Source organism: Canis lupus, chromosome 12 (assembly GCF_048164855.1).
Source record: "Canis lupus baileyi chromosome 12, mCanLup2.hap1, whole genome shotgun sequence".
Lineage (NCBI taxonomy): Eukaryota > Metazoa > Chordata > Mammalia > Carnivora > Canidae > Canis > Canis lupus.
Window position 1 is genome coordinate 64272768 of NC_132849.1, and position 20841 is coordinate 64293608.

A 20841-nucleotide genomic window follows, 5' to 3' on the forward strand; every position below is an offset into this window, starting at 1 on the left:
ACCGGGTCGGCACAGGTGGCGACTGGGTTAGGGGAGGCCGCCGCCCGCCCGGCCGGTCTCGGAATCTCTGATTGTGAAGCGAAGGTCCCAAAGCACACGAGGACCTGCGCTTTAAGTGCATCTCCCACGCGGAGGAAAAAGAAGAAATGGAGGGAGAGGGGGGGAAGGGGAGAGAGGGGAGGCGAGGGGAGGGGAGCGGAGGCCCCTCAGAGACAGCGTCCGCCCTGGGCCACCCACTAGAGGGAGGGTGTTTGCCCGAGGACCCCGATGAGGGGAGCAGGGGATGGGGTGGACGTGGGACCACCTGCGGGGGAGCGGGGATGCCCCCGGCCATTCGACGGGTTGGAGGAGGGTCGGACACCGCGCCCACGCTGTGCGGCTCCGTCACTGAGCTCCGCGTGCTTCTGTCTGCTGTCCATCACCCGACGCACTGTGGGCAGCGCGGGGCCGTGGGGCCTGGGCTAGCAGTGCCCACAGGAGGACTTGGGGCGATGGGAGGGCCTCTGCTCACCCTCCCGGCCAGGGCTGTCCACCTGGGCCTCGCTGACGCGGGCGGTCGAGCGGCTTCCTGGCTCTACCACCACTTCGGTCGCTCGTGACAACCAAAGAAGTCTCTGGGCGTCCCCAGGTGCTCGCGGGGCCAGCAGCGCGGGGCTGGGCCGTGATGTCACGTGCAGCGGGCTGACCCCGCAGGTCAACCCCGCAGGTCAGAGCCTGCCGCCCTGTGCTGGATGCGCAGCAAGGGCGAGCAGACCAGACCAGAGCAAAATCACCCCACGAGATCGCAAAGACCCAGACACGCCACGAGCCCCCACACCCGTGGCGGCGGACGGTGGGACATCTGTGTAGGAAACGTCGTCGTGTAGCATTCCATCACAAGTGTCACCTGGGACTCCTGGGCGAGAGGATCTGAAAGCGCCTTTCGGAGGTGACACTTGCAGGGGGAGGCCGGAGCCATGAACGGAAGCAGCGGCGGCACTGCAGCGGGGGGCAGTGGGGCTCCCGACCGGGCCAGGGAGGGCCGAGGGTGCACATGGTGACCCCGCTGCACCAACGGGCGGCCGGGCTGCACGAAGGCGAACGAGCGTGCGGCTCAGGGGCACCTGCCAGGTGCGTGCACGGCTTCCAGCACAGTGCAAGTGACCCAGGGACAGGGCTCTACGGGCTCCCTGGGTGGCTGTCAGCACAGTGCCTGTGCCCAGGGAGACGCCCAGAACCCCAGACAGCCGGAGCGGGACCACAGGGGCAGCCAGGTGGCACGGCAGGTGGCGGGGGTGGTGGGGCAGGTGGGGGCCCAGGAGAAGAGGACGCGGGCTCTGCTGGCAGGCCGGGCACCCGGGGCCTTGTGCACGTGCTGAGGAACAACTGCAGGGGTGACACGGACTGCGCTCGGGCAGCTCCGAGGTCACCCGGCCTCCCGGCTGCCGGGTCTCGGACAGGGAAGCAGGTGGGTCAGGAAGATGCTCAGGACGCACCGTGCGAGTAGCCACAGCGAGGAGAGGAGGTGAGGGGCCCAGGGACGGCGTGGGCGTGGGACACGGACCTGCACAGGCCAAGGCCGCTTGCAGGCCCTGGAGGAGCGTAGGGGTTGCAGATCCGCCAGCCGCTCAAGGGTCATGGCGACCCGGACAACAGTGCGTTTGCCAGCAGAGAGAAGAGTCAGACCGCGGGGTGCAGGGGCAGCCGCTGAGCAGTCAGTGGGGGGAGGACCCCCCCTTTCCTACATCTTACCTCAAAATGGAGCAGAGGGATAAAGGCAGCAGGAGGGAGACATTCGGGTGCTGTTGCCAAGTTCCTGCCAAAGGAGATGGGCCGCGCGCCAGGGAGACCACCCGCAGCCCAGCCCGGCCCCGAGCCACCCCCAGTCTGCAGGGTGCCGCTTCTCGGCAGACGGGAGCCAGGCTCCTTCACCAAGAAGGTGCAAAGCTGAGGACGTGGGGTGCAGGGCCGGGGATGGGCCTCCTGTCGGGCAACCCGCCTCCACCTGGGAATCCGCGTGGCGGGGGGGCCAGGGCTGACCAGGGAAGGATGCACCACAAGCCCAGGAGCAGCAGGGGCATGGTCTGGGCCCCCCCCGGTCACTCCACACAGGAGTCCATGTCCTTGCTGAGTCTGCATCCATGATGGAGCCCCGTCCACCTGGAGCCCCGTCCACATTGGAGCCCCATCCGCAGTGGAGTCCACATTCACAATGGAGGCCCATCCATGCTGGAGGCCCGTCCACACTGGAGCCCCGTCCACCTGGAGCCCCGTCCACCTGGATCCCCGTCCACCTGGAGGCCCGTCCACACTGGAGCCCCGTCCACCTGGAGCCCCGTCCACCTGGAGTCTCGTCCACTTGGAGGCCCGTCCACTTGGAGCCCCGTCCACCTGGAGCCCCGTCCACCTGGAGTCCCGTCCACTTGGAGTCCCGTCCACTTGGAGCCCCGTCCACACTGGAGCCCCGTCCACCTGGAGCCCCGTCCACTTGGAGGCCCGTCCACTTGGAGCCCCGTCCACCTGGAGCCCCGTCCACCTGGAGTCCCGTCCACTTGGAGTCCCGTCCACTTGGAGCCCCGTCCACACTGGAGCCCCGTCCACCTGGAGCCCCGTCCACCTGGAGGCCCGTCCACACTGGAGCCCCGTCCACCTGGAGCCCCGTCCACTTGGAGCCCCGTCCACACTGGAGCCCCGTCCACCTGGAGCCCCGTCCACCTGGAGTCCCGTCCACTTGGAGCCCCGTCCACACTGGAGCCCCGTCCACCTGGAGTCCCGTCCACCTGGAGCCCCGTCCACCTGGAGGCCCGTCCACACTGGAGCCCCGTCCACCTGGAGCCCCGTCCACCTGGAGTCCCATCCACCTGGAGCCCCGTCCACCTGGAGCCCCGTCCACCTGGAGTCCCATCCACCTGGAGCCCCGTCCACTTGGAGCCCCGTCCACACTGGAGCCCCGTGCACCTGGAGCCCCGTCCACCTGGAGTCCCGTCCACTTGGAGCCCCGTCCACACTGGAGCCCCGTCCACCTGGAGCCCCGTCCACCTGGATCCCCGTCCACCTGGAGGCCCGTCCACACTGGAGCCCCGTCCACCTGGAGTCCCGTCCACTTGGAGCCCCGTCCACACTGGAGCCCCGTCCACCTGGAGCCCCGTCTACCTGGAGCCCCGTCCACACTGCAGTCTGTGTCCATGTGTCCCGGGCGTGTCAGTAAACGGCCCAGTTTCTGGTCCTTCTGCAGAGTCCAGTTCCCTCTGTCCCGTGTGACCTCGTAGGACAGCGCGCTGGCCGGTGCTACGCCGGTACCTCTACCAGCACTTTCTGCCCCAGCTGCACGTTTTCCCACGCAGAAGTGTGAGCTTCTATTCCCAAGATTTTGAGGAAGGGAAGCCTGGCGTTGGGCACCCTCTGTACGCCCCGCAGACACGCCGAGGCCGCTACTCCGAGGTCGAGGTCGGGGTCGGGTCAGGGAGGGCTGTAGAAGGCGGGTCCCCGAGAGGGCCCAGGAGGCGTGGCTGCTCTCCGGGGCTGCCCTTTCTGCACCCGCCGGCCCGCCCGTCCTCACCAGCCTCGTTCCCCGGCCGCCGCAGCCAGGCCTCCGGGTCATGGTTGTGGTGCCCCGGTCGGGGCTGCTGGGCTCTCAGGCCTCTGCGAGCACACGGCGCGGGGGGGTGGTGCCCAGGAGGACCCCGCGCCGGGCTCCGTGTTCGTGGGGAGCAGCCCGGCTCCTGGAGAGCGGGGTGTCGAGCGGCGGCCACAGGCGGGCGGATGCGTCCTGAAGCCCTGTCCCTCCCTAGTCTTTCAGGCTGCCCGAGGGCGAAGAAGAGCGGCATAAGGATAGCGCAGAGCAAGGAAGACAAGGAAGACCAGGAGCCCATCAGGTACCGGGCGCGGGGGGCAGCGGGTGGTGGGAGGGTGGGGGCCCGCAGGCCGGGGAGCCAGGGAGCACGGCCTGGGACACCTGCCGCCCACGGACGCACCGTCTACACAGCGGGCCGTGTGCCCAGCGGCTGCCACGGGCCACACTCCCCATCCGGGTGCAGAGAGCAGCTCACGGACTGGAGGGCGGGGGCGGGTCCACGAAGGCCCCTGATGCGTCACCGCAACACTGAGACCAGCGGTGGCCGCGTCCCGGCCTCTCAGGGGACTCCTGCACCCCCGCCGTCCGCCCAGGCTGTCGCCCGGGGCCCAGAGTCCGCGAGATGCCCCCGGCGTCGCCCGCCTGCAATGTTCGCCTCCGACTCTGGAGAAAAGTTTTCCATGAGAACAAACTAAAAATTCATTCAGATGAAAATTGTCAAAATACCTGCGACTTAACAGAGTCCGGGGGTAACGTGAACGGTGCAAGAGCACGTGTTTCCCACAGGCCGGCCACCCCCCCCCCCCCCGCCCCGCCACGAGCGTCCTCGGCCGCCACCCACTGCCAGCCCCCCCTTCCCTCTCCTTCCCTCCGGCCGACCAAGCGGGCTGTTCTGGCCTCGCCACAGAGGCCACCCGGCGAGCGACGCCCCGACACAGCGTGTGGCTTTGCTCCCCAGGTGTCCCGTTCCCGGGTGTGACGGCCAGGGCCACATAACCGGGAAGTACGCCTCCCATCGCAGCGCGTCCGGGTGCCCCCTGGCCGCCAAGAGACAGAAGGACGGGTACCTCAATGGCTCGCAGTTCTCCTGGAAGTCCGTCAAGACGGAGGGCATGTCGTGCCCCACGCCGGGCTGCGACGGCTCGGGCCACGTCAGCGGCAGCTTCCTCACGCACCGCAGGTGAGTGGCTCCCAACCCAACACCCCTGCTCCGAAAGAGCAGCGGCGACGCTGCCGGCAAAGCCATGACCTGCCCTGGCGCAGGCGGGAGACCCTAGAGCGGGTAGAGAAGCAAGTCCCAGTCCTGCCCCTGGATCAGCGGAGGCTCTCGGCAGAGAACCTGCTGGAATTGTGCGCGGGCACCTGTAGGGTCATCCCCAGGCGGCACCTGGCCCGGGGTCTCACGCCGCAGCCTGGACGCGCCCGGGAAGGCCAGTCTTGCCGTGAATCGTTACCGCCCACGCTTCCGTGTCTGCAAGCCCCTCGAGCGCCGCAACACAGGAGGCCCGCCTGTGGCTCCCCGTGGAAGGGTCGGGGGGTGCGGACAAATCAGGCCAACAGAGCGGGTTGGACGTGGGGTCCCCGGCTTCTCGGAAACCAGGCCGGCAGGAGAAACGGGGGAAAGGCACGTCCAGCACGGGATGAACAAAGATGCCGCAACCCCGCGTCCTAGGTGTTTGGGGACGGGGACACTGAGCCTTCCAAGGTTCCTTGAAAGGAAGGTGGCTTTTTAATTGTCAAAGGAATTCCTCAGAGGTAGGAAAGTCCGACGGGGCCAGTGGGGCCCCCAGCCAGCAGCCCGGCCCAGTGGAGCCTGCGGCCCCCCAGAGGTTCCCAGCGTCCGGGAGCAGGGACGGATCACGCTGCTAGTGCTGGACGGCCAGGCCCAGGGGACAAAGGACGACCCCCCGCCCGGGCTTGGCTGCCTGCCCCAGGGCCAGGAAGCCTCCCTGCTTGGCCCCGGAGGTCCCCGGATGTGACCCGCCTCCTGGCCAGCGGCTGTGCTCGATGAGCCCGAGGCTCGGGGGTGGGCGCCGCGTACCTGCCCGCGCAGGCCTGGGGGTGACGTGTCGGGGCACTCGGAGGGTGTGTGGGTCAGGGGCCTCTGGGCAGAGGACAGCCGTCGGGGGCTTCACTTGTCCTCAGGAGCGGCGAACAGCCGCCTTTCGCCAGCCAGGCCGGAGCAGGGCCACGGAGGCGCCCGCGGGCAGCCGTCCTGAGCGCACGGGGCTCGGCGTGGCCCCGCTGCCGGAGGGTGGGCTGCGCAGGAGGGACACAGGCGGGTGCGGGAGGAGGGCATGGAGGGCGCTGTGCGTGGAGCCCCTGCACTCCCGCCATCTGTCCTGTGCAGGGGCCCCGCTCAGTGACCTTGGGCAGCGCCCACCCTCCACCCCAGAACTTCGCCGTCTGCCTAGGCTGACGCGGTGTCTGCGGGAACCCTCGCTCCCCGCGCCTTCCCGCTGCCTGGTGCCCACCACCCACTCTCTCTTCCACGAGTCCCCTCCCGCAGGGACCCCGACGAGCGGGCTTGCTCCCCTGAGACTGGGGTCCTCCAGGGGCCCCGTGTGGCCGGTGTCAGACGTGCCCCCCGCAAGGCTGAACCACATCCTCCTGTTCTCATTTATGCTGCTGGGCGGGCAAAACTGATTCCCTGAAGGCGTGAGAGCAGACGCCGGGCGGCGAGCACCTGGCCGAGCACCCGGCCAAGCCCCCAGCCAAGCACCCAGCAAGCACCCAGACAAGCACCCAGCGAAGCACCCAATGAGCACCCAGCCAAGCACCCAGCGAGCACCCAGCCAAGCCCCCGGCTAAGCCCCCAGCCAAGCACCTGGCCAAGCCCCCGGCCAAGCCCCCACCAAGCCCCCGGCCAAGCACCGAGCCAAGCACCCAGTCAAGCACCCACCAAGCACCCAGCCAAGCACCCACCAAGCACCCAGCCAAGCACCCAGCCAAGCACCCGCTAAGCACCCAGCCAAGCACCCAGCCAAGCACCCAGCAAGCTCATCCACACCCGCTCCTGGGGTGGTGGCCCCGCCATGAGGAGCGACTGGCTGCCCCTCAGCCAAAGGCCTCGGTCAGGAGGGGCCCGCAGACAGCCCCGTTGTGGCCCGGCCCCCTGTGCTGTGAACGCAAAGCAGGTTTAGAATCAAAGGGAAGCCTCCGCTGACACAGGAAGTTCCTGTTATTCGTCTTTTCCCCCCAAAGTGTGAGAGCCTTGCGAGGCGGGAAAGGACCGAGGGTCATGGCGCCAGGTCGTAAACGGTAGATGAAACCACTTCGTCTGTTTTGTTCGGGGGGGGGGGGGTGGTCAGCAGGGCTCCAATCGGGGTCCTGAGTGGAGCCGCTGAAAAGGACATGGAAAAGGTCCTATTGCGTCTCTAGGGCAGGCTGGCTCTCCCTAAAGAAGCAATGGTGAAAATGAAAACCAAGTCATTCAAAACCAATTTTTTTTCCCATATAAATCCGGCAAATTCCCTCTGGGATACGCTGCTAACACCCCAGACAGGAGGAAAGTAAGATCCCTCGCTTTCTGATGATGCGGCACGTTTTTAAGACTCACGGCCTCCACCATTCGGGAACGCGTCCCAAGAATTCGGGAGTGAGCAGCTGTCCCCACCGCTGCCCCCCCTTCGAGGCCGGCCCCCAGCAGGATGAACACTGTCCCCGAAGCAGCGGCAGTGAGGCCCGTGGAGGGAACCCCCAGGGCTGTGCGGAGGGTTCCAGAAGGTCCAGTTGGGGAAGCAAGGCAAGGGGACTGGGACCGCAAGTGGCCTGAGATAGGGCAGAGGGCAGAGGGCAGGTGTCACAGGGGCGAGCGACGTGGTGGCTGCAGGAGGAGGAGACGGGGGCGCGACCAGTACCTCCCAAGGGCTCGGGCGGGTGGCGCAGCCTCAGGGACTCAGAGCCCACGTGCTGCCAGGGAGGAAAGAGCGGGGACAGAGGGGACAGAGCCGGGCGGCCCAGCAGGCGGAGCTCGGGCGAGGGCAGGGCCCGGCGGGGGTCCGGGGGCAGGTGAGCGGCCGGCGGAAGCTGCTGTAGAGAGGGGCTGAGCCGGCAGGACAGGCCCGGGGACCCAGGACCCCAGGACCGCCCCCGCCGCCCGGGGAGCACGCGGTGGGCTCCCCCCTCGCAGCCAGGGGTGCAGGAGGGCCACGCAGACCACAGCCCGGCACAGCCCTGGGATGACGCCGGGCGCAGGGGTCACTAGAGGGGGAGCGCCCCAAGACCCCGACCTGGCTGTGGGGGGATAGGACCATCCCTCCCCTCCCGGCCCTCCTCACCCGCACTCCTTGTCCCTGCGCCTTCCTGTTCCCTGGAACACGCCTCCCTCCACATGCCCCTCTGCCGAAGAGGCTCCTCGTCCTTCAACAGGCTGCCCCCCGGGGCGAGCACCCCCACCTGCGTCGACCCTGAGTCGCGCTCAGGTCCCGGGACACGGGTACCACAGTATTTCCAGCTCGAGACCAGGGGCGGCTCAGCGGGGCTCGTGGGCAGGGCAGAGCAGGACTCACACCCAGGCCCCCGGCATGGCATGTCGACCCAGCGGCGTCTGGCCTGGTCCCTGTCCCGGCCGCCCCCTCTTGCCCCACTGCAGTCTGGGCGGCGTCTGGCCCGGGACCATTTGCCGCAGACCCAGCGCCTCACTGAGCCTGGCACCGGCACCTAGGAGACGCCTCCTGCGCTGTGCGGGGTGCGGGGTGTGGGGTGCAGGGCGCCAGGAAAGCCCGGGGTCTGCTGCAGACAGGCGGGCGCAGGCCCGGGGCGCACCGGGGGATGTCGTCTGCGCTCGCCCCGCTGCTCCGAGTGCGCGGGTGCTCCCACCGCCTCCATCTCCTCCACCCCAGGACATGAGGAACAGGCCGCAAACCAGAGCCACTAGGTCTAACCCTGCAAGGTCACCAAATAATCTTAGAACGAAGCCTTCTTCTCCACTGGGCTGGACCAAAGAGACTTTTTTTTTTTTTCCACAAAGATCACGTCCTAGTCCCTCTAAAACGTTCGCACCCGGACCCTAGGACCCGATTTACTTTATTCCCAGCTTCCTCGCAGTTCATCACAAACGGGAGAGAGCCTGTCCTCGAATGTTTATTTTGCTTGACACTTGCCAAGAGAATCACGTTAAAAATAAGCCACCAGCCTGAGAGCTTACTCCGCGGGTTACTTTTATGATCGATCTTCTCCTGAAGGCTCTGCAGGAGCACCTTCCCTCCCCGGCACCCCCAGGGGACCCAGGGCAGCATCACCAAATGCAAGGGACGCTGGGAGATGTAGTCTCCCCAAGGGGCACTGGAAGATGTAGTCTTCCCAAGGGATGCTGGGAGGTGTAGTCCCTCAAGGGGCACTGGGAGATGTAGTCCACCTTGGGGATGTTGGGGAGACGGGGTCTTTGTGAGCCCAAGCAGAGGAAGGCTCTGTGCTACCCCGTTTCCGCTAGATGTTAAGAAGCCACTGGTTATTTTTACAAACATACGTCACTGAACCACAGCGCCCTGAGATCCGCATGGTCCCGATTTTAGAGATCAGAAAACCAACAGCAAGAAGGTGAGACTCTCTCCCCTGGGCACTCGGCCTTAAGGAGAGAAGTCTGTCCGGTGGGTGTCACCCGTGGACCCCTGCGTGCACCTGCGGGACCCGCCCAGGATGCTCACAGCACAGGCATCACCCGTGGACCTCTGCGTGCACCTGCGGGACCCGCCCGGGATGCTCACAGCACAGGCATCACCCGTGGACCTCTGCGTGCACCTGCGGGACCCGCCCGGGATGCTCACAGCACAGGCATCACCCGTGGACCTCTGCGTGCACCTGCGGGACCCGCCCGGGATGCTCACAGCACAGGCATCACCCGTGGACCTCTGCGTGCACCTGCGGGACCCGCCCGGGATGCTCACAGCACGGGCGTCACCCGTGGACCTCTGCGTGCACCTGCGGGACCCGCCCAGGATGCTCACAGCACGGGCATCACCCGTGGACCTCTGCGTGCACCTGCGGGACCCGCCCAGGATGCTCACAGCACGGGCGTCACCCATGGACCCCTGCGTGCACCTGCGGGACCTGGCCCAGGATGCTCACAGCACGGGCATCACCCGTGGACCTCTGCGTGCACCTGCGGGACCCGCCCAGGATGCTCACAGCACGGGCGTCACCCGTGGACCCCTGCGTGCACCTGCGGGACCCGCCCGGGATGCTCACAGCACGGGCATCACCCGTGGACCTCTGCGTGCACCTGCGGGACCCGCCCGGGATGCTCACAGCACAGGCATCACCCGTGGACCTCTGCGTGCACCTGCGGGACCCGCCCGGGATGCTCACAGCACAGGCATCACCCGTGGACCTCTGCGTGCACCTGCGGGACCCGCCCGGGATGCTCACAGCACAGGCATCACCCGTGGACCTCTGCGTGCACCTGCGGGACCCGCCCGGGATGCTCACAGCACGGGCGTCACCCGTGGACCTCTGCGTGCACCTGCGGGACCCGCCCAGGATGCTCACAGCACGGGCATCACCCGTGGACCTCTGCGTGCACCTGCGGGACCCGCCCAGGATGCTCACAGCACGGGCGTCACCCATGGACCCCTGCGTGCACCTGCGGGACCTGGCCCAGGATGCTCACAGCACGGGCATCACCCGTGGACCTCTGCGTGCACCTGCGGGACCCGCCCAGGATGCTCACAGCACGGGCGTCACCCGTGGACCTCTGCGTGCACCTGCGGGACCCGCCCAGGATGCTCACAGCACGGGCGTCACCCGTGGACCCCTGCGTGCACCTGCGGGACCCGCCCGGGATGCTCACAGCACAGGGACTCGGGGAGGCCTCGGGAAGAGAACTGCGGCCCACTCGCCTACTAGGCTTCCTCTGGGCCTCTTGGGTTGTGGAGGCGGGGGGGGGGAGGTCCCCTGCTCTTGTCCAGGCAGAGGGGAAGCAGCGGGGGGCAGACCTCTCCTGCCCAGCTGGAACAGCCCTGCCCTCGGCCCCCCATGGAGACGTCCGCCTCTGCAGGGGGTCCTCTCACAGCTGGGACCGCGCCCCTCCCTCCGAGGCCACGTGCACACCCAGAGGACCCGCCCAGAGGACCCTCAGGGAGCTCCCAGGTACTCTCTCAAGACCTGTGATGACAAATCCAAATTCCACAGCTTCGGGGAATTGGCGGCCTGCCAAGCTAACTGTGCTCCAAGCTGTGGATGAACCGGGGGCCCTGTCGCCTCGGGAGCACTCCCCCTGCACTCTGTGCGGCCCCCTGGTCCCTCACCCTTCCCTGCGGACACTTGTCCCCTTTCCCAGCCGCCCTGGGTTGTCTCCTCTGGCTTCTGCTGCCGGCTGCAAGAGGCAGGACGAGACTGGAGGTCATGGCCGGAGCTCCCCAGACCACGTGGTGGTTTTCTGTGTCAGGAAGGCGCGTGGAACGCATCATGCTTCCCTTCACCACACAAGGAGAGCAGTCTTCTCAGTTCCAGATCTCTTTCCCAGAGAAGGAGGGGGAGTGGGCTCGGGTGGCCCATCTCCAGGAGGAGCTGAGCTGCCAGGGGGATGGAGATGTTCATCCAGGGCCAGACGGGGATTTTCTGGATGGGGGTTTGCTGGAGCCCCGCTTCTGAGAAGGTAGCCAGGCCCCCACTCCCCTCTGGCCACTCTGGTCATCTTACCAGGTGGCCTCGTCTGCAGGGAGAGGTCTCCGTGCTTTGTTCGTGGCCCACTTGCTGGCCCAGGATTTGTGTTGTTGCCGGAGGAGCCTGGAGGCAGGGTCCACCCCGCAGAGGCGCTGTCCTTTGTGCGGGACGGGAACTCCTCAAGAAGAGGGGGTACAGGGAGGTCTTGCTGAGGAAATAGCTCTGCTCCTTGGGGATGCATGTGGGGCTGCAGAGCCCAGGCCCCCGACCAGAGCCGCCCGCACATCCTACCCCTGCACGCACCCCAGAGGGAGAGAGCGAGCCTCACCAGGGCCCACGGTGAAACTCGACTCCGGCTCCTGGACACTCACTGCCTCCCAGGTACACGCTGGTCCTCAGAGCTGTTTCCACGGACGGTCGTCCTCACCGATTCCCCAGCGGCATGAGAAAGCCTTCGGGAGATTTGAATCCATGACCCTTTGCAGCCGGCTGTCTGGACGTGCCCCGTGGGGCTGGTCCCCTCTGAATGGCCGCGTGCTGACCGCCGCCTCCGAAGGCCCCTCGGTAGTGAGACTCCTGCATTGTAATCTCCACGTTCCAGTATTTGACAGGAAGCATCTGGGAGGGAGAAATGCACCATCAGCCCCAAACTGCGACTCCCCCCAAAACTCCCCCAAGGCCGAAGGTGAAGGTCGCATCCACTGACCCTCCGTGGCCTCAGGCAGCAGGTGGCCGCGGTGCTGGGTTTGTGGGTGGCCTGGTCTCGTGGTCACAAGAACTTTCGTCCTGGACCCAAGTCACACCTGCACCTCATGCGTCTGTCCCCGGGTGGCCAATACACATCCGGCGGCCGCTGGAGGCCCACTTACCCTTCAGGGGTCCTGGGCAGCAGCCAGTGGGCTCCCGGCTCTGCAAAGTGACCACAAGCCCACGGCTTAAACCTCGCCCAGCTTCCACCTCTGCTCGTGCGTGTCGGACGCCTGCCCCGGCCCCGGGCCCCTGCTGGGGTCTCACGAGCCTGAAAGCAAGGTGTGAACAGGTGTGTCCTCACCTGGAGCCCTCCGCCCGCCTCAAACGCCTTCAGGTCCTCGGGGCTCCGGAGCCACCTCCCACAAGCAGGTTATTTTGCGCTCAGGCCTTAAGTCAAATAAGTCGTCATACCGTGTCTGCCTCAGAAAACGCAGCCAGTGCTTGTAGAGGGAAGACCGGCCAATGAACAAGCAACAAAATTATTAATTCAAACAAGCTCATCTTTATCTCTGGTAAACAGATGAAGAAACTGAGCACACGGGCGCCCACGGGCACCCACGGGAGCACGGGCACCAGGACCTCGACGCCGCGGCCGGTGGGCGCCCTCAGACTGCACCGCGGACCCCACGTACCCCTCGGTCCCCATCACCACGACGCCACCCTCAACTCGTGAACAGATCCTAGGTTTTCAGGGAAACAGCAGTTTCTAAAATGTGACGCTGTCATGCGAATTCCACACGTCTGTGTTTTCTGTGCCAATTTCTGTTCTTCCTCCGCGTGAGGCAAGAACGTAGCCTGGTTCCAGCCTGTGCTGCCCGCGGTCGCCGAGGGGGTACCCCGGAGGCATCTCGCCCCTCGGGCCCTGCACCCCGCAGTCCGCTGGGCTCTGTCCTGGGCACAGGCACCCAGACCACTTGACCGGGAGCGGCGGGCTGGCGGCCACTGGCGCTCACCGAGGTCTCTCCTCTGTGCCCTCGCTAGCTGGACGGGAGCGTGTCCCGGGGTCTCCGGGGCCCCCCCTCCTGGCCCAGCCCTCTCCGTCCTCCCTCTAGCCCTGCCGTCTTGGTCCAGGCCCACGGAGGTGCGCGGTTCCTGCAGATGCTGCATCGGCAGCTCCAAACGCCTCGCCCGTGACACTCGGATCTGATGTTGGCCGCAGAGCCCGCGGAGACGGCAGGTGCTGCATGGTGCGACGACGCGGCCTCCGGGACACGGGAAGATCACAGGCGCTGGCGGCTGCACGGCTCCGGCTCTCAGGGCCCAGGCCGCGGGCGCCCCCAGAGCCCTGGGGAGGAGTCAGCGCCGTCTCTCTGGAGTCACTGACACCCCCTGCAGCCGGGCTCCCTGCCACCCTGACCCACACGAAGGGGAGAGAAACACCTCGGACGGACGGACAACGCAGGCGCCCGGATGGACGCACGGAGGTTGGAAGTCAGGAGCGAGACCGCAGTGCACGGGCCCCGGGGACCCTGCGGTGGGATGCAGGGCGAGCTCGGAGACAGAGCCGGAGGGGGACGCCTCTGGAAGAAGAGCGGGGCTCCGGATGCCCGGCCTCGTGCCCCCAGCCCTGGGGTCCCCGGCACGCGGGAAGCGGGAATGCCCGGTGCAGGCCGAGGCCTTTCGCCTCTTGCTCCGGGGCTGCTGTGGCCCCAGCCCTGTCCCGGGTGCATCCCCTGTGACCCCCAGATGAGAGAGGACCCCCCACATCTGCAGGGCCCCGGGACAGGCCTCGGCAGGCACCACTCGGAGACGGGAATGAACAGCCAAGGAGGACCAGCTTTCCTAGGAGGAAAGCACTAAGTAACGGGCTGAAAGCAAAACAGACCTTAAAAAGGAAAGGAAAGGTCAGAGAAAACGGACATTTCTGGAAAGAAAAAGATTTTTTTGATTTGTCATTAGATAGAAAAGGAGACTAAATAGAATAGTGTGACTTACTCTCTTCTTAAGCCAAGAGAAATCAAGGGAACAAGAAAGATCTTTTTAAAACAGAGACAAGGGGAATAAAAAGTTGAGTGAGAAGGTCAGCGTGGGAAGCTGAGGAAATCTCTCTTAACTTATAAAAATGAGAAAAGAAGACAGTCTTTAAAAACCAGGGAAAGAATTCCTGGGGCTACCAACCAGCTCGCTGGAGACTCCAGAAGGCGGGAGGGAGGAGGAGCCGAAGAAAGATGCTCACCAAGGAGAGCCGGGGAGCCCGGGCGCCAGAGAATCCGTGACACGGCCCCGTGATGGACACGGTCCCTGGGCAGCCGAGGCAGCACAAGGGCCCGCTTGGGCGCCTCCCGGGTGCTGGAGGTCAGGGCACGGGACACGGTCCCCAGGCTGTCCTGCGGGGTGAGCCTCCTGCCAGGTGACACTCCTCCAGGTGACACTCCCGCCAGGTGACCCTCCCACCAAATAACCCTCCTGCTGGGTGACACTCCTGCCAGGTGACCCTCCCTCCAGGTGACCCTCCTGCTGGGTGATGCTCCTGCTGGGTGACCCTCCCTCCAGGTGATCTTCCCACCAGGTGACCCTCCCACCAGACGATGCTCCTGCCAGGTGATCCTCCCTCCAAGTGACCCTCCTGCTGGGTGATGCTCCCACCAGGTGACCCTCCCACCACATGAGTCTCCCACCAGGTGACCCTCCCTCCAGGTGACCCTCCTACTGGGTGACGCTCCTGTCAGGTGACCCTCCCACCGGGTGACCCTCCTACTGGGTGACGCTCCCACCAGGTGATGCTCCGCCAGGTGAACCTCCCACCAGGTGACCCTCCCTCCAGGTGACACTCCTGCTGGGTAACGCTCCCACCAGGTGACCCTCCCTCCAGGTGACCCTCCCACCAGGTGACCCTCCCACTTGGTGACCCTCCCTCCGGGTGACGCTCCCTCCAGGACGGCCAGCCTTCCCCACGGGCAGCACAGCAGCGCCCTGCCCTCTCCCCACACGTGCGGGGCTGGGTGTCTTGCAGCCCTAGAGTGCCGGCCTCAGCGTCTGGCCTGTCCTCCAAGTCGCCTGGCAGACAGGGTGGGGCTGTAACGGCGTCAGCAGGTGTCTCTGCTGCAGGCCCAGCTGCACGGCAGCCGGATCTCATCTCTTGCAAGTGGCAGCTCCACAGGAAGAGGCTGGTAGAGCCAGGTGCGGCAGTGAATAGTAGGATAAAGTGTCGGGGAGTGATACTTGGCTTGCGAGACGCTGCTTGCACCCGGGTGGAGTTCTGAGCCCCCAGCACCGCCTGCTGGGCTGTCCGAGTCCTCCGTCCCTAAGCTCTGTGCCCAGTCGCTCCGCGGGCGGCAAACGGCCAGGGGGCAGCACGTGCCACCCTGCTCCCAGCCCCTTGCTTCCTCCCAGGAACACGCCTCCCCCTGCCTCCCGGCCTGCCAGCCCTCCTGAAGGAGGTCCCTTGGGGTCAATGACCTGTCTGCCCAAGCCTCCCCACTCCCTCCGGAGCCTCCACCTGGAAGCCACTGGACTTGCCGCCGCTGTCCTAGGGCCTGGGCGACTGCAAGCTGCGGGGGCCACAGGTTAAGTGTCCGGTGCCCGGAGTGACCCCAGCTAAGACTGTGACTTCCCAAATCCCCGCCCAGAGCAGTGCAGTTTTAGTTAGAGGACTTTGCATGGTAGCCCACTGGGTCCTCGAGGGAACCACACTGAGCACCCCGGGTCCCTGCCTCGACGGGGACAGGCAGCGCACATCCCCCGCGTCCTCCAGCCGCGTGGGTGCCGGGGATCCTCTGGACCTGACCCAGGTCCCCCACGCGTCCCTGTGCGCTGGGCGAGGGGGCTCATGCTGGAACAGCCACAGCTCCGTGGGCCTGTCTCTGCCCCGACTCGGTTTCCCAGCTTTGGGGGTGACTCCTGGCGTGGTGCATCGTCTGCACCCTCGCTGCCCCTCCACGCTCTGAAAACTGAGAAAAGCAAGGGGCGGACGATGGAATCGGGCTCCGCGAGTCCATGCACCCTGGGAGCCCGTGTATAAGCGGTTCTGGGCTTCCGCAGGCTCAGGCCCGCAGCCAGCATTCTAGGTGGCCACGAAGGACCCTCGTGCGCCCACTCTGCGGGCTTTGCCTCACCGGTCCCCCCCCTTTGCTGCTTTGCACCCACACGCTGGGGCATCGCTCAATTCTGATCACTTCTTCTCAGGGCAGGAGGACTCAGCCGGGGAGGTTCCCCAGGAGCAGCCGGACGGGGTGGCCAGGAGAGCCCTCTGGGGACCAGCCCCGGTGAGCGCAGACCGGGAGCAACGGTGGCCGGGACGCAGGCTGCCCAGGTCAACCGGGCGTCCCCCCAGAGCCGGGGCCTGGAGACAGGCCAGGCCTGCGAAAGCGGGCGGGGGGCCGACGCAGAGGAGGAGTGGGCCCTGCCTCACAGGCCACCGGGACTGTGCTCTCGAGAAGCCGGTGACCCTTCCCCGGGGAGGCGGCGGTCCGTCCTCCGTGGGCCGAGCAGGCCGGAGCCCGGCTGGGGGACCATCCCGGGTCACTCTGGAGAGAGAACCTGGGAAGGAGCATCCACGAGGCCGGGCGGCAGCATCGGGCGCCCCAGGAGGTGCCCAAGCCCCTGGGACGGCTCGGTGCCCCCCTCCGCTGCCCACCGTCCGCCGGGCACAGAGGCCCTGCGTGCCCGCGTTTACCCTGGGGACTCACGCCTGTTAGTCTAGAAGCACCATCAGCAAACGCGGTTCACGACGGGGTCCCGGGAAGGGCGACAGGGCAGAGACGAGTCGGCCCCTCCCAGACCCTCGGCAGCAGCTGCCGAAGACTGACCGACCGCTCACCGCCGGCTCCTCGAGGACGACATGGACGTCGCGTGGACTGTGCGAGGATATTTAGCAGCCTCCTCACGCGCACGTACCGGGTGCTGCTCATAACCAGCTAAGCCACGCCGTCGTCGGGTGTTGGATGGACAGAGGTGCGGATGAGCCCCTGAGAGCGTCCCCATGCCATGGACACAGTCCCTGAGGCCCTGAATTACGACGGAGTACGCACCCGTGCGTGTGTGATGCATACATGGGACATGGGACACGCAGCTGTATTCGCGCGTACGGTTTCCGTGTCATGGGTACACCGAGTGCCCGGTGAACCTGCTCGGGGGTGCCAGGGCCCCCGGTGGGTCCCTCTGGGTGGCGGCCGGGTGGGGGGGAGGGGCTGAGCCCTAGGGCAGGTGTGATGGGGCCCAGGATGCGACTCGTCCTCCATGCACACGGAGCGCGTCAGGGAAAGAGGCAGGGGAGCCATCCTGGGAGCACAGTGGTCAGACGGGGACCCCGGTCCAGGTGCAGAGCGCGGACCCGCAGGGGACGGAGCCTGGGCAGCGGCAGGAAGTCTGCAAAGAGGCTGCACATGGGATGTCAGTGGCAAAGGGGTTTGACACATTCGAGCGGGATCGTGCCCCGGGGGCTCTGTTTTCACACGTGCGGCCGCCCCCGCCCCCCATAATCGACTGGAGGGAGGATGGGGCAAGGGACGGTGGGGGACACCCAGATGTGCCCCGAGGCAGAATGGCCGGATGGGGCCGAGCTCGGTGTTCGATCCTCTGCATTTGTGCATTTAAAATCAACTCGACTCAGGCCTCGTGTAGGTTGGACACTTTCCATCGCAAGGAAGTCCCCATAGCCAGGCGGTCACTCCCCAAACCTGCCAACAGCCCCCAGAGGCAGCAGGGGAGGGGGCGCGGGTTCCCACCCCAGAGCCCGGCCGCCACGCCGTCACCTGAGGTCCCACCCGCCCGCCCACCCGCGTGTCAGCCCAAGCTGTCCCCAGGCCCCGGCAGACGCGGCCACCCTCGTGTGCAGGGGACACCCCCCCCCGCCCGCCCCACTCGGGCTTGCTTCCCGTTTGCCAAAAGCCCTTTGCCCGCACCCCAGCTGATAAAAAGACGCGGCGGCGTGCGTTGCCCCGGACGGTCTGTGCAGGCTGGGGGCCTTGCCGCGTCCTGTAACTAACGCCACTTTGCGTCCTGTCCCCAGCTTGTCGGGATGCCCGCGGGCCACGTCAGCCATGAAGAAGGCGAAGCTGTCAGGAGAGCAGATGCTGACCATCCGGCAGCGAGCCAGCAATGGTGAGCAGCCCCCGGCCGCCGCGAGGGGCCCCAGCACCCCGGGTCCGGCTCCTCCGATGCCTCCCGAGCCCCAGGCCCCGGACCAAGGCAGCGCGCCTGCTTGGACAGCCCGGGCGGGGTGATCCTGGCACACCTCAGAGGCCGGTCACCTGGGCTGGGGCGGGCGGCCATCCCCAAACACGTGGCTCCCCAGAACCCACGGCCGCTCCCTCTGCTCTGCCCCAGGCCCTTTGCCTCCCCCACGCCCGTCCCCTCCCTCCGTGCCACCTCCCAGCTGGCCTCCCGGCCCGACCACCCGCGAGCACCGAGCACCGTGTGCCCCCGAGACGAGTGCGGGGACTACGGGGGGAGGGGCAGCGGGGGCCCAGCCTCTCTGTCCTTCTCAGCCCCATCCTCGTGAACCCACCGGCTTGCACGGGTCACCTGCAGCCCCGAAGCCCATAGTGGTGGAGGTTCTGTGGCCACTGGGGCCGTGGCAGAGGGAGACGGGTGGCTGTGCTGCCGAGGGGACGACCAGGCCACACTCGCCCTGGAAACAAGGTCCTTTCCATAGGTTTTTAAAAGGGACGTGCTCCAAATTTTTGTGACTTCCGTTGGTGATTTCTGTTTGAAAGGCCTCCTTGCACCAGGGCGGAGACGCGCCCACAGCAGAGGGAGGGAGGCGAGCCCGGGCCACGCCGCGCTGCCTGCTGCGGGCCGTGAGCTCACTTCGAGACTCGACCCCGTGTGCTAAGTCTGGTGTCTTTAAGCAGAAACACGCAGGCTTGGGCCTCGACAGGGCAGCGGACGTGGGAGCTGGGGCTCGGAGGTGGGGGCAGCTACCGCGGTGCTGGCGGAGACCTCGCAGGGCACCCCCTCCCCGGGACCGCCGGACCGAGGGCTCTGCAATGGCTCAGCAAGCTGTGGCCTTGGAGGGCGGGGTCTGGGCCCCTCGGCAGCGCCCGGGGGGGCCGTGGGCGCAGGGCCGACCGCGAGGCTGGGGCAGCAGATGCCCTGGGCAGGATGCAGACCTGGACCCCCGGTCCCTGGACCCCTCCTAGGAGCTGGTGCCGCGGCTCAGGCCCATGGACCCCTCGCAGGAAGGCCAGCCGGGCCGGGGTCCCCGCACCCCTGTGGTCACCTGACAGCCCCTGCCAGGGCCTGACAGCAGCTCGGGACCTCTCTGCGCGGCCTGCACTGAGCGGCCCTTAAGGCGAGGCCGCCGCGGACCAGAGGGCGGCCAGGGTCCCCACGTTGTTGTCATGAAGGCTCGGGCTCCGGCCTCCCCGTTTCCACTGCACACGCTCTGAGCCGCAGGTGAGAAACCGCCACGGACGCCGCTTCCAGAGCCCCGCAAATAGCCGTGTGTTCCGGCAAAGTCCTTGGGCCCGCGGGGCCGTGGACGACTGAGACGTGAAGGCGGCCTCCATGGGCCGGGGTCGGCGCCAAGCAGGAGAGGGAAGAAGCCGGGCCACGGATCCGCAGACCCTGAGGACGGGCCTTCCCAGCGGCGGGGAGTCGGGGGCACGTCTCTGGGCACCCCCGGCCCCGTCTCTCCCGAGGGGCAGCGGAATCCAGAGCCTTCTGTCGGGCAGCGCTGCTCTCAGGAAGACCCAGTGCTCTCCTGGAGGTGCCAGACGGCTTCATCCCACGGGAGCCGCCCGTGCCGTGGGGGTCCGCGGGGCCGCCGTGCACCCGCCTGTCTGCGCCCCGTTCCAGGGTCTGGCCATGGGCGGGTCTCTGTTGCGGGTTCTGTTGGGCTCGGGCGCGCGGGGAGGAAGCCGCGGAAGCTGGTCCCACCGGGCTTCCCGAGCCCCCGCCACCACCTGTGGTTTCTGGTCAGTGCCGAGGTCAGAGCCATTCCGTCCTCGGGAGCACGCTCCTTACAGCGCCCAGGCCGCGGCATCACAGGGCCCGTGGGGCCCACTCGCGGGCAGGGTGTCGGTACTACATGAACGCCCCGCCCCCCTCGGCAGGATGCCCACCTCCAGGACCTAAGCCTCTGGCTCCGGAGCTGCCCTAGCTCCCCCCGCCCCCAGTAGCGTGAGCATGAGCGCTCACCTGACGCGGCCCTTACACACACGTGACCACTGTGCCCGAAGCCCCCCGCGCCCACACGCTGGCCCACCGTGAGCGCCCAGCCCCGGGCAGCCTGCCGTTGGCTTGGCAGAGCCGACCACCCGGCCGCTCTGGCGCCAGGCCTCCTGGCTCCTTGGTGCCGGGTCCCCGCTCCGCGCAGCCTAAGTCCCCGGAGCTCCGGCCCAGCCCACGTCCCTGCGTCCCTCAGACTCCCCCTCCGCCCTGCTCCCACGGGGTCGGCTCATCTGATGCTGCACGAGGTCACCGCGCTTTCTCTCTCCCACGGGATTGTCTCCCGAAGCCGCCGGAGCAAGGAGGGGACGGTCGTCACGGGGACTTTGAGGGACCTTTACTTTCGTGATGCCGACTTGCGCCAGGGAGCTGACGTGCCCTGCAGACTCGCCGGGTGGCGACGCTCTACCTGTGGGTGGGTTTGCAGCGTGGACGCCCCTCCCGGATCTTACCAAGTGGCCCTTTCGGCCCAGGTTTTGATGGACGGACATCTCAGGCGCCCGCCCGCACACAATGTTCAACGTGTATTGTGCACTTATATGTCTGAGGCCGTTTAATTTAGAATAAAAATTTAGAGGACAGCCTTAAGACCGGCACAAAGGAAACGTGGATTTTAATTCTTTACTATGAGGCCCACGGCGCTCGACCACATACAATGGTTTTGCTCTCTCTTTTCCTTTTAATGACGTGTCAGCTCACCGCGCGAAGCCAGCTGGACAAAGCCCGTCCATGCCACGTTTCAGGGAGACCCCGGGGGAGCACGGGGCCCACAGACGCCCGGGGGTCGCTAGCCGCTCAGGCAACAGCTGACCCAGCAGGCT

General features: G+C 66.8%; 1 protein-coding gene across 25 annotated transcripts in view; it reads left to right on the plus strand.

The window, feature by feature from the left end:
* The window catches only part of MYT1L (myelin transcription factor 1 like), a 403856-nt gene that overhangs the window by 373817 nt on the left and 9198 nt on the right, over positions 1-20841 (plus strand). For all 25 annotated transcript variants that reach the window (XM_072771259.1, XM_072771262.1, XM_072771272.1 and 22 more), the window contains 3 exons: positions 3771-3854; positions 4512-4733; positions 17859-17950. In XM_072771259.1, the coding sequence (XP_072627360.1) occupies positions 3771-3854; positions 4512-4733; positions 17859-17950 (398 nt within the window). The remainder of the gene's footprint in view (positions 1-3770; positions 3855-4511; positions 4734-17858; positions 17951-20841) is intronic.